This window comes from Bidens hawaiensis, unplaced genomic scaffold (assembly GCF_021521415.1).
Source record: "Bidens hawaiensis isolate Kalapana, Puna unplaced genomic scaffold, B.hawaiensis_p1.1 tig00037178_1, whole genome shotgun sequence".
Classification (NCBI taxonomy): domain Eukaryota; kingdom Viridiplantae; phylum Streptophyta; class Magnoliopsida; order Asterales; family Asteraceae; genus Bidens; species Bidens hawaiensis.
Window position 1 is genome coordinate 34969 of NW_027496475.1, and position 13758 is coordinate 48726.

A 13758-nucleotide genomic window follows, 5' to 3' on the forward strand; every position below is an offset into this window, starting at 1 on the left:
ACAGAAACTTGATTTTAAAACTTTGATATGTGTAAAACAAGATACATAAAATATTATATAAACTATTGAGCTTCTTCTAATTGATATAATATTGGTTTATCAATATATATACATAACCAGACGACGTTAACTTTCCGGTTAGACCAACCCACCTCCAAACAAATTCACATAACCAAACGACGTTAACTTTCCGGTAAACAATCAGAGCTTATATTGATCATGTTTTATGTGAATAATCCTTATAATATCTTCATTTGTAGCCTTTTATAATATTGTTCAAGTTTCACTTGTATGAGTGTACTTTTAATTTTAATTTTATTATTTAAACAGGGTGCACTTTTACCTCAACCAAGAAGAGATCCAGTGGAACTACAAGAGAAGTACAATTTTCAAGTTAAAGATGTATAAATTTCTTGATGCAGGTACTTATTATTGGAAATTTAGCAAGTGACCTCACCAAAAGACAGTTATATTGTATGTTTGGTGAAACCGAGGTTCCTGCTGAGATGATACAAGAGGGAGTCCTATGTTGTTATGCTCCCACTTGCTTACCTGGCAAAGTTGCTCTTTGCATCACATCTGGCAACCGAGAATCTTGCAGCGAAATCAGAGAATTTGAATGCCGTGTCAAACCAGATAAAAAATCTAGAAATTCGGAGGAACTGTTATTAGGCAACAACGTTTAAACTAGGTAAGCAATAACTTGTAAACCGGGAACACAACATATTTTTCCATCCCTCATTTTCCTTCTCTTTCCTCCTTTAAAGAAAACTCGAAAACATAGTGTAAAAGTCTAATGCTTAAAAAACAAATATGTAACCGGATACACACATGGCAACAACAAGCAAAGAACTCAAATCAGGTGAAGCACTTTACCAACATTTATACATGACCATCCTCACATAAAATAAAGGAACAAAATCACATCATACGACGATGTTTTACAGGTCAAAACACACATGATCCAACAGTGCAACGACCCCATTCGACTATAAGCCAAAGGCGCAGATAATGACAACAGCCTACACTCAACTTTTACAGAATATGATCAAAAGAAGCACATAATCACCTAAGTCCAGAGCGAATGAAGAAGCAGCCCAAACAAACACTAAATAAAAAGTTCTCTACTTTAATAGAATAATAATAATGCAGAAAATAACATTTTATAACATACAACTATAATTAATCAACCAACTATAACTAAAACCATAAAACACATTATACATACTTTCCGTCCAAGATTACATGGCATCGAAAAGATGATTTTGTTAGTTTCTCAACAAATCTCAGCAACCTCAGCCCTAAGATGAAGAACACCATCAACGAAATAATCATTATCGTCTCCAATAAACGTAGTCCACGGAACTCCGAACAAATTTGAGGTACCAATTCCCACACCATTCTTAAATGTATAATTTCCTCTGTGCTTACTAACATACTCGTAGCTGTACTTAGACCTTGCTGCAAACTCATAGTCAAATGCGAAAGGAACCCTTTCCTTTTCCCCATGATTCATACATATATGAAGCCCGAAACTTTCTGTGTTAAAACATCGGGCCGTTGAGAGAACCATTGATGATTGTGAGTACCCAAGTTAAATGCTTCAAAACCAACCATCCTCGATGGAAATAACCTTGCACACACGTCATGTTTTAAATTGAAGTACACCACACAGCACGGCCTTGGTTATTTAAATTCAACCATCTTAGTGGGTAGGCTTAAATAGGCCCGTTCCACAAACCAACGATTAATAATAGAGTTTTTATCCCTGATACATCTATGCCGCGTGTTTGGGATCTCAGCTTTGAAAGAGAGTGCTTCATTTACTACCTTTTTAGCAAATTCAGGATCGAACTCCTTGCAACTGAGGACTTGTGTAATCTTTCTACGTGTGATGAGAGGGAAACGAATAAACTTTGCAAGACGAGTCATAATGATTTCACGGCGCTCCTTTTTGTTAGGGTAGTGGGCCAAGGCTGTCACACCCCGACCAAAGACGGCGGAACATGCCGGGGTGCAACGTGATTGGACAAATACACAAGACACTATAAAAGTGACAATATTTAATCAACTCATTAATTTCATTCAATCACCAAAGTAACACATATTGTTCATACAAATAACATCAAAACATAAGAAATAGATATTGTTCATTCTTCTAATAACCTAGCGGTATCAAAATAGAATGACGTCTTCAAACTCCAACTCAAGTAATAATCAAACCTGTAACATGCATAAAATAACATTTGTCAACACGTATGTTGGTGAACAATTTCATAGTTTTGAGTATATATAATATGAGTGAAATCCACAAACATATATGAGACTATAAATAAAGCATCAATCATGGTATATAAAACATATGTAATTGAGGATCCTTTCTAATCGGTAAGAATACCGACATACTTGGATAATGAGACCCTATTCTACTAGCACAGGGCTAAGTAGTTAGGGGTATGATCATACTTAATGAGGCTCAACAACAACAAAAAAATAAACACTCGCGCACGTAAAGCATATGAGACATATAACACACAATAGAGCAAGTATTCTAGCATCATATACCCTAAAGTTTGTGGTTTGGGAAATGAGTATAATATAAATCATTTTTGTTTGAATAAGTATGCATGTTACCCCCAAAAGATAAAAGTGAAAACGGGGGATGAAATGTACTCACGTTAACTAAGTAACTTGAAAGATTGATTCGTGAATAATCGGAGATCGGGTTTAACGAGCAAAACCTAGATTAAACGGGTCTTAAGTTAGTAGGTAGTCTTGGAAGGGTTTAAAATAAAATATGACAAGTAAAGTAAATAAATGAAGTTTATGGTTTAAAAATGTAAATACTTGGGAAATTAAAGACATGTTCTAAAAAGTAAGTTTACTCGAAACCGGGTCTGGGTCTTGGTATTTCATTCATAATTATTACTCAACCTATGTTAAGTAACTTATGTGGGTTATAATGCACTAATGCAAGACCCTTTGGGTATATGAACACCAAAACAAGGTTTTAATCGAGTGTTCGGATTTGTTAACTTGGGTCTAGATAATTAACTAAACTCAAAGTTAACTTTCCAAAATGTTTTGAGATAACTCAATAAAATCGAAAGACTTAACCAAGTATATAGTTCTATTATGAAGAACCTTAACGTCCGTTAAGTGTGTATTTGGTATCACCGGCCCAAGCTTGTTATAAGATCAAGTTGGATGCCGACACCAAGTAAGTTGATAAAATACTTAAAATTAGTTTAAAATACATTCTTGAAGAAAAGATGAGTTTCGATGGCCAAAAACACACTTGTGTGTCTTAGGCAAGTGAACTCGGTTTAGTTCGGTTTTGGTTCGGTCCTTGACTCGGAATGATACCGAGGATGGTTGCCACATACCCAAATACCATAGAACTATCAAAATGGTTTTAGAAGTTACAAGGTTCAAATCTTTCATAAACATGTTTATTTAACTATTTTAAACAAAACTAGTAAACAAAACTATTTAAAACAAAAGCTAGTAAACAAGAGTTCGGTCTTGGTTCGGTCTTGATTCGGGTCTAATCTCGGGATGAAACCGAGACTAGTGACTTCATACCCAACACCATGGAACTCTTTAAACATGAATTAAAACTAAACTACTTACAATATAAACAAAAGCATTAAAGGGAAATAGTATAAACAAGACTAGTAAACAAGAGTTTGGTCTTGGTTCGGTCTTGATTCGGGTCTAATCTCGGGATAAAACCAAGACTAGTGACTTCATAACCAATATCATGAAACTCTTTAAACATGAATTAAAAGCTAAACTACTTACAATATGAACAAGACTAGGAGAGCATTAAAGGAAAATAGTATAAACAAGAACTACAAAGAGTTCTCCATGTAGCCTTGCCTTGTAGCATATCATCTCCCGAAGAAGATGAAAGCCGAAGGAAACAAGGGGTGCATATTATATATATGTTGTGCCACAAGATATGAATTAATAAGTAACAAACAAGAATTAAAGAAGGTTATTGCTTGATTATTAAGAACCTTAGAGGTTAGAGATATGAACTTTATTAGGGAGAGAAAGAAGATGAATGAGCAAAGAATAATGAAGAGGATGGGGTTGTTTATATAGGGAAGGAGTCAAACTTGTTTTCCTTGTTTTATATCAATACTTGCATGTGTTTTTTTTAAAAAAAAAAAGGTTTAAATAATACAATCTAGTAACAAATCCAAAAGGTAAGAGATGATTATGAAACATAAAAATCCAACATTTTATATTAGTGAAAGATTTGGTTTACAAATCGGGTCGGGTTTTGATACAAATACAAATACAAAAAAGATCGAAAATGACGAATGTTACAGTCTTCCCTACTTTAGGAAATTTCGTCCCGAAATTAAGAAGAATCCGTAATAAATAAGTGCGGGTACTTTTCCTTCATCTCGTCTTCTCGTTCCCAAGTAAATTCAGCGCCACGCCGTGATTCCCAACGGACATTAACTAAACGGATGCGGCTACGTTTGGTTCGTTTCTCATTGCGGTCCACAATTTCAACGGGTTTTTCGATCATTTGCAAGGTTTCATCGATACGTACTTCGTCGAGAGGTATGTGGAGGTTACCTTCGGCTAAGCACTTTTTGAGGTTTGAGACATGAAAGGTGGGATGAACACCGGCAAGTTCTTGCGGTAAATCGAGTTTATAAGCCACTTTTCCGATCCTTTCGAGGATTTTGAATGGGCCTACAAAACGGGGTGCTAGTTTTCCTTTCTTTCTAAAACGGACTACCCCCTTCCAAGGGAATACTTTGAGAAGGACAAAGTCGCCAACATTAAACTCGAGAGGTTTTCGCCGTTTGTCGGCATAGCTCTTTTGGCGACTTCTAGCAGCAAGGAGATTTTTGCGGATTTGATCGATACGATCGGTAGTGTCTTGAACCATCTCGGGACCGGTGATTTGGGCTTCACCAATCTCGTTCCAACAAATCGGAGAAAGACACTTACGACCATAAAGATCTTGGAAAGGAGCCATCTCAATGCTAGAATGATAGCTATTATTTCACACCCCGACCAAAGGCGGAACATGCCGGGGTGCAACGTGATTGGATAAATACACAAGACACTATTAAAGTGACAATATTTAATCAACTCATTTACTTCACAAATCAATAAACAACACATCTTGGTCATACAACAAATTGAACACAAGTAAACAAATATATTGTTCGTTTTACTAATATCCTAATAGTCTTGGTAACGTTTTTTCGTCAAGTCCTCAAGTCGATAAAAGTCAAACCTGTAACAATGCATAAAATAATATTTTGTCAACACGTATGTTGGTGAGCAATTTCATAGTTTGAGTATATATAATATGAGCGAAATCCACATACGTATATGAGACTATAAATAAAAGCATCAATCGTGGCATATGAAACATATGTAAATGAGGATCCTTTCTACTCGGTAACAACCGACATACTCGGATAATGAGGCCCTATTCTACTAACACAAGGCTAAGTAGTTAGGGGAGCGTATGATCATACTTAATGAGGCTCAACAACGACATAAAAATAAACACTCACGCACGTAAAGCATATTAGGCATATAACACACAAAAGAGCAAGTATTCCAAGTATCATATACCCTAAAGTTTGTGGTTTGAGAAACGTGTATAATAAATCATTCTTGTTTTGAATAAGTATGCATGTTACAGGTTTGATTATTACTTGAGTTGGAGTTTGAAGACGTCATTCAATTTTGATACCTCTAGGTAGAATGAACAATATCTATTTCTTATGTTTTGATGTTATTTGTATGAACAATATGTGTTACTTTGGTGATTGAATGAAATTAATGAGTTGATTAAATATTGTCACTTTAATAGTGTCTTGTGTATTTGTCCAATCACGTTGCACCCCGGCATGTTCCGCCGCCTTTGGTCGGGGTGTGACAGATATTTATGATTGATAAAATAAATAAGTATATAATAGACAAGTGTATTGAACAATGAAGTAGGGTAAACACGTATAGGCAACACGTATAAGGACCCTAAAGTAAAGACTATACTAGGTCGTTACGTCTAACCACCCATCTTATAGTCTTGTGGCTCTGATACCAGTTGGTATCAAAGCCACTCCTGTGTCGTTCGGGATGTTGGGACACGCCTCATCGAGGACGATGAGTCCAAAGGGGGGTTGTCTGTAACACCCTTGGCAAACACAACATTGTCCCACTCTTAGGCTATCCCACATCGGCCGTGGACAAGAGAGATCACTGGTTCATAAGTAATGTCCTGCCTCTTCAATCACCAACACGTTTTGGGCAACCAAAAACAAATCCGTGAGCTCTTCGTGGGCAGAGCGGACAATATTGGTGGTGCGAGGGGCCGGATGTTACAAAGGCCCACCTGAGGACAAAACGGTAAACCATGTCTTTAGAGAACACGCGAAGATCATCACTAGCTATAATTGCCTCAACAGCAGCAAGCGGCAATCCAACAGTTGCATCTTTAAATCTGCCATTGTTAACAAAATATCATATTATTCACTAATAAATAAATATTTTAATTTAACTTTGAGGAAGCCGAAATACTTGATTATGTCTTTGTAATGGACAGCATAAAACTGCTTGGCGGCAACAGTTAGCGGCTGAAATGCTTTGGCTATTAAGATAGTGGAAGGAAGATTAAGATAAACTCGTATAGATTCAGGTCTCATCGGCAAAGTTCTTAATACGCGGCCGCAATGTCTTATGCAAGAAGCAACTACAAACTTGTCAGCAGCTATCAGCACATCAAGCACCTCAGAAGCCGTTGTAATGGTCAATTTTTTGCTATACATAAATTTCAGTAGTTCCGTGAAGGCAACTTCCTCTGTTAAAAAACATACACATTTTAAAAACTACAATAAACTGCACATACATTATACATATTAACATAACTGTAAAATCTTACTACTACAAACCTGAAGCATTGATTTGCAAGGGTACATAGCGTTGTGCTGACTCTCTCATCCCATTTGAAAAGAGCTGCGTGAAGAACCGACGGATGACTTAACATCATGAATAAGAACAAAATCAAAGTCCATTTTAACATTAAGCTTAACTTTGTGTTTGGCTTAGCTTTCTTAACCAAGCTTATAGCTTTTTTTTACAAAATAAGCTTAACTTTGTGTTTGGCTTAGCTTTTTAAGCCTATGCTTATTAGCTTGTATAAGCTCATCTGAAGAAGCTTATTTGAATATGGTTTTTTAGCTTATTTGATAGAAGCTTATTTTTTTAAGGGTGTAAATTACTCATTTGTCCTCAAATGGTGGTGGATTAGTAATTATTACTCTAACAAATTAAAGAATGTTGGATTTAACAACTTATTAAGAAAAATAATTAACTTGTAGAATATAAGCTAATCCAAACACTTAAAAAGAGCTTATCAAATAATAGAAAAAAAGCAGCTATAAGCTAATTTTATATATAAGCATAAGCTTCAAAATAAAAGCTAGGCCAAACACCCCCTAAGAAATCAGTCAATTACCTTGCAGAAAAATGGACTTCTTGCAGCTAAAACCGGAGAGCTAACAAAAAAGGCAACACCTCTAACTGTATAAACCATATAAACAACAATAGAATTTTGATTAACTTTAAAATAATAAAAAACTAAAACTTGTTAGAAAATGAACAACAACTGTTTAGGTATATATTTAACCCTAAACCTAATTATATTCTAAAGTCTTTTGCATATTAAATTGAAATACATATGTCAATTTATATACCAGTTGTTGAGTCAGAAACCAGACCGACGCGAAGAACACGATCAGAGAAACTGCGATTATTGAATGCGAAACCGAAGTCGCAGTCGTCGCAGCGGACATCTTCGTTGTCAGCATCCTCCGTGACCATTGTTCTAGGGTCGAATTCATCAAAATTCCATGCTCTCATGGTATCCATGTGAAACAACAAAGAGTTTTGGACTTTTACAAGCTGACGGACGTAATAAATAAAAGGGATATATATATATATATATAGGGAAGACAATGGGCCGAGTTTTAGTTATTCTCAAACCGTAAAGTCCGTCTTAAACCCATTAGGTATTTATTGGAACGGTTTATTGGATTTTAATAATCTAAACTTTGCATTGTTGGCCGGCACTGAGCCGAACTTTGAAAATATACCACAACAGCCTCAACTTTCAAGCTATTGGCCGGCAACAAGTTTTTCACTAACGGGGTTAGATCTCGTTAGTTTTTGATGACGTGGAACCGCTTACATGGAATTTTTTTTAATTCTTATTTTTTATTTAGTATTGCTTGGTTAATCCACGTAATACTAAATAAAAAATAAGAAATAAAAAAAATCCATGTAAGCGGTTCCACGTCAGCAAAAACTAACGAGATCTAACCCCGTTAGTGAAAAACTTGTTGCCGGCCAATAGCTTGAAAGTTGAGGCTGTTGTGGTATATTTTCAAAGTTCGGTTCAACGCTGGCCAACGGTGAAAGGTTTGGATTATTAAAATCCAATAGGCCTATCCGTCAGGTTTTTGTGATTTGTGATTTGGGGATTCTATCTCATTAGATTTTTTTTTTTTAAAAAGGGTCAGCAAACATATAAGGTCTAGGTACTTCGTACGGGGTTACCCAATGACTAATAAAATGACAAAGGAAACATAATACAAATGATTCGTGTTTTATATATAAATAACAACCGATAACACTTTTTTAGTGTAAAAAACTACGCCATATCTGTTCACTACGAGCAGGGTCGGGCCAACCGATTTTAGAAGTTCCACGATGAGGATGATGTTTACGATGTTGTTGGAACGCATCCTTATCATATGCGATTTGTGTAGTCCGAGCTAGAAATCGCCATTCATAACAAGGATTTTTACTTTATTCATTTCACGTGTCTTATGTTCCCTAACATGTCACCTTACAAAGACCATGTGTAGCCAAAACTTTACGCATTTGGGCGTTATACGACAAGTGGCTTTCTAGTTAGCATTGGATAGTTTTTTTTTTAAAAAAGTGGCGTAGTAGTAAAAGGTCCATAACTTTCATGCAATCATAAACAACCCTCTCACTCTCTCTCTCTGTCTCTCACACACACACACACACAAAATGTCTCCCCTTCAAAGTTATATACATAACTTTGAAACCAATAACTTTTAGGAGGGCGGTGAGTTATGGGCTATAACACTACCCATAACTCTCCCATTACACATGTGAACAACAAAAAATGGAGCTAGGGGGGGGGGGGAGAACGGAATTGTTGCATTATTTAAAATATTTTTTCTTTTTTTTTTATGTTTTGGAAAATGCTCATGTCGAATAATTTCATAAAAAATATTTCACAAAATAACAAATAATCAAATATGACTTATAAGGAAATATTTAGTAGTTTATGAACTTATGGTTTAAAGCTTAGATTTTTGTTATTTTGAGAATCCGAATTTGATATTCGATTATATATATATATATATATATATATATATATATATATATATATATATATATATATATATATATATATATATATATTTTTGACGTCTAAGAATAAATATATTAATGAATTTAGTTGAAATTGACTTAAAATCATAATAACTTGAAATATGTATAAATGGTTATTAAAAATATTTTTTTTATTTAAGGCATGAATATTGAAAAATTATGAAATGGTCAAGTTCATTAAAATTCGTTTCTTGAATAACTGGTGAAAGTCAAATTATATAACATATATTTGTAAACTTCATATAAATGGTGAGAATCCGAATTTAAATGATGAAAATCGGTTTCTAAAATGTCATATTAAATGTGCATTATTTTAAAATGTAAAGTACGATAATATTGGAAAGTATAAGACCATCCGTAGCCTAGCCAAGTTACAGCGTTTTGAAGCCAAAACGTCGGGAGTACCCCCTCCCGCCCCCCCCCCCCCCCCCCCCCCGGCGGCTTTATCACGTGGAGTTTTGGCGATAACGTTTGGATGGCACACGTTTTGATGAATTTTGATAAGATTGTGTGTAGAGAGGGGAGAGAGAAGAGGATATATAAAAACCACCACAAAATTTACCGAAATAAATGACTATCACTCTTAGTTCATGTGTCAATTTTGTCAGACTTAGGCATAATTTGGTTTACATCTTATATTTGGTCCAATACATGTCCAATTTTGGTTTTTTTTTTACCGTAGTTTGTCACACTCTTCACAAAATGGGGGGAGGATTGGAAGAGGTATAACGACGAGGTGTGGTGTGTTGTCCGCCGTTGTCGTCGTCTCTCTCTCCAAAGATCTGAGATCACCAACGCTATGGTATTGGCTCACATCTGGAGGTTTATTTCAAGTGGTCGATGGCGGTCTTGGAGGTTGATTTCAAGAGATCGATAGCGGTTTTGGTTTGTGGTTGTTAGGTTATAGTGGATTAGTGGTGACAGTGGTGCGGTGATGATGAAGATGATTGGGAGGGGATGGTGACAGTGGATGGAGTGGGTGGTACGAGGGTTGTGCACGGTTCGGTTCGGTTTTAGGCAAAATCGAAACCGAAACCGAAATCGGTTTTTGAATATACAAACCGTTCGGTTTCGGTTTTTTCGGTTTCGATTTTTCGATTATTATCGGTTTCGGTTCGGTTATAGTCGGTTTATTTTAATTATGTATGATCACATATGACATAAAGAACTTTTATGTCTGATTTGGGGCCTAATATGTTTCATATTGAACAATATGGAACATATTGAGGGTGTCAAAATAGATGTTTGGGTGTCCTTATTATTTTGACCTTGAAACCTTAACTTTTTGTGGGGACGAAGATTGAGGAGTTGATATAATAATCCATGACTTTTAAATATAGTTATAATAATACCTCAGGTTTGTTTGGTGGTTCAGTGGTTAACTTAGCTAACGTACTGACCGCAAGCCGGCTTGTTAGTTACATCTTGTCTCAATCCAATCGTCCCAACTCGCATAGGTTTTATCAATCTTATCGTATGATTCTCACCTTTTTTTTCACCTTCAGTCTTTCGTCATGAAGATGCATTCCACCACTGTCAAATTACGTATTGATGGTCAACTAACAATCATATAGCATATGGAAAAGACTAAGGTTGTGTTTGTTTTTACTTATAAGGTCTGCAAGAAGCCTATGTCTGCGGGCGCGCAGACATAAGCTCTTGAAAACTGTTTGTTTTTATAAAAAAAATTGAAAATTGCTTTTATGGTCTTAAAAAATAGGCTAATATCACCATCTTCACACATCTTCACACTTTTTAACATCATACCAACACCCAATGTTCAACGCCACCACCATCTACCGTCCGCCGCCACCACCACCCATTCGCACCACCACCGTCCACCACCACCCACCGTCCGCCACCACCATCACCACCGTCAAGCACCCACCACTATCACCGTCCATCACCACCACCACCCCCGTCGACCACAACTACCGTCCACTACCACCACCATCCACCACCACCCGCCACCGTCACCACCCATCGTCCGCCGCCACTACCATCCACCACCACCACCACCCGCCGTCCGCCGCCACCACCACCAGCCACAACCATCCACCACCACCATAGTCCACCACCCACCACCACCGTTCATCACCACCACCCATTGTCGGCCACCATCACCTTCCACCACCCACCACCACAACCGTCTATCACCACCACCCACCGTTCAACGCCTACCACAATCGTCTACCACCACATACTTCCATAGTTCGTACACCGCTACTAATTATTTTAGCAGTCTACAAACGTTAAATGACGTTTATCTACTGTAATATATATTATAGGTAACTAGTTTTTAGCTTATGCAGACGATATCCAGTTTATAAAACAAACAGTATTATATTTTCAGATTGCAGACCTTCAGGCCACATCTTTAGTTGCAGACATTAAATTAGATGAAATCAGATTGTATACAATTTTTGTCTTCAAAAATAAACAACACCTAATGATGCTAAATAATAAAGATACGAATTCGATCACATGGGTCGTTTGTAGCAAGACGTTAGATTAGGATAAAAAGGTTGCATATGTCAATACGATCCCATCACATGTCACGATTTTATTATGATCTAAACTATTATTTACAACATAAGAGTTGTTTTTTTTTTCTTTTCTCAAATATATGAAGTTGATAACCGTAAAGGTTAGGCTCAGGGGTGCAAACGAGCTTAGGTCGAGCTCTGGCCCGTGAAAGATTTTTCACAAATTATTTAATAAATAATATGATTCACGAGCCGAGCTCGAGGTTTAGAAAATGAGCTAGCCTCGAGCTCTCGTGAGTCAAGTCGATCTCAAACCTAGTTGAATTCGGGCTCGGCTCGGGTCGTACGCAACCCGTAATTAAGCTAGAAATGTAACAAACGATCGGTATTATTTGTTTGGTCTTAACAACACGCTTTTGCTTGTTTATCCATGCGAACTTGTTATATTTTAACTCGACCTTATATGAACAAATAATGCTCGACCTCTTGAAGCCGGGTCATACCATAGCTACACCACTTCATTTGATTTCACACCATCAAACAGCCGTCCACAAAGCACTTAGACCGCCGTCTGGACCAAAAAAGTCTAACATTGGATATTATTTGAGTCATTTGAACAATATCTTGCACCCGACCTTTTGACCAAAGGGGTTCAAAGTTTAAAATTATTGGTCTGAACAACTGATATCCGGACGATCATTCTGTTCATAAACAATCAAACTATAAAGCATTTTTTTGTCAAAACGATCGTCCGAGTGTCCGACCCCTATCCCATGGTCGTTTGAAACAATGTTGGATTTATTTTTAACCTTCAACTCTAGCTAAACTAATAATTATTACTCTAATAAAAGCATGATTAATAACTTTGCAATTTGCATAGCACTTACTAAAAAGCAAGAGTAACAAAAAGTGTTACTAACCAACAGCATAACATAGCTAAACAAATATTGCATGCTCTCAAACAAAGCATAGATAAAAGTTAAGTCTCTTTTTTTTTCTTTTTTTTTTTGGGTGCATAGAACACATTTGTTGAAGGCATTGGCATAGATAACAGAATCACAACCAAACATTTAAAACTCAAGTGAACTCACTATACACACACATATTTACCAAGACTATCAAATTTTGGTATCTAAAACAACCTTCATGAAAATCGTATATCATACGTATACATTACTACATACATTTAACCGTATTTATTATAACGTTACAAACTATATATATACTACAATACATTCTTTCTTTTGCCCACTTGTGAGGTTTCATCAACTAACGAAAACTAAACTGCAAAACCCAAAAAATATGAAGTCCAGAGTTGACCGAAAAAGTCAACTTTCTAACCCGCTCCTTTTTCTGATAACTTGAAAATATAGATCAAAAACTACGTGATGGTAAATGAATCGGTTTATGTATCTAAGCTCGCTCTACAAAATCAACATATCTCCACCAATAAATGTTTTTGAGTTAATGGCCATTTCCGTCCCTGTATTTGAGGTTGCTCGATGGTTTTGGGCTTTAGTTATGCTCTTCAGGGTTATAAACAAAAAAAATAAAAAAAAACTGAATTAAACTGAACATTAAATTGACAAATTTTCAAACTTGGACTGAATTGGCAAAAATATCAAACCACAGGGACTAAGATGACCATTAACTCAAAATTAAAAGGAGAAAGACAAAAATACCCTTAAACTAACGGCATAGCTGGATGCCGTTAGACGGATGGGACGTAATTGGCTAATATTTAAAACTATGAGGACTAAATTGACAAAATTACAAATTTTGGACTAAAGTGGCTAAAGTA

The 13758-nt window shown here is 36.2% G+C and overlaps 1 protein-coding gene across 1 annotated transcript; it reads right to left on the reverse strand.

Moving 5' to 3' along the window:
* Positions 1 to 1686: 1686 nt before the first annotated feature.
* LOC143589031 (BTB/POZ domain-containing protein POB1-like) lies at positions 1687 to 7927 on the reverse strand. Its single transcript, XM_077069893.1, has 6 exons — positions 7740 to 7927; positions 7502 to 7566; positions 6936 to 6999; positions 6565 to 6844; positions 6366 to 6487; positions 1687 to 1967 (listed from the first exon to the last, which is right to left on the reverse strand). Exons 1-6 carry the CDS (start codon positions 7912 to 7914, stop codon positions 1687 to 1689), a joined length of 987 nt encoding a protein of 328 aa, XP_076926008.1. The 5' UTR covers positions 7915 to 7927.
* Between the last annotated feature and the right edge of the window lie 5831 nt (positions 7928 to 13758).

Coding starts and splice junctions, on each gene's coding strand:
- LOC143589031 (XM_077069893.1), bottom strand. CDS start 7,914: ATGGATACCATGAGAGCATGGAATTTTGATGAATTCGACCCTAGAACA. Junction 7,000..7,501: donor GAAGTCCATTTTTCTGCAAG/GTAATTGACTGA, acceptor TTCTTCACGCAG/CTCTTTTCAAATGGGATGAG. Junction 6,845..6,935: donor CTTGCAAATCAATGCTTCAG/GTTTGTAGTAGT, acceptor GTTTTTTAACAG/AGGAAGTTGCCTTCACGGAA.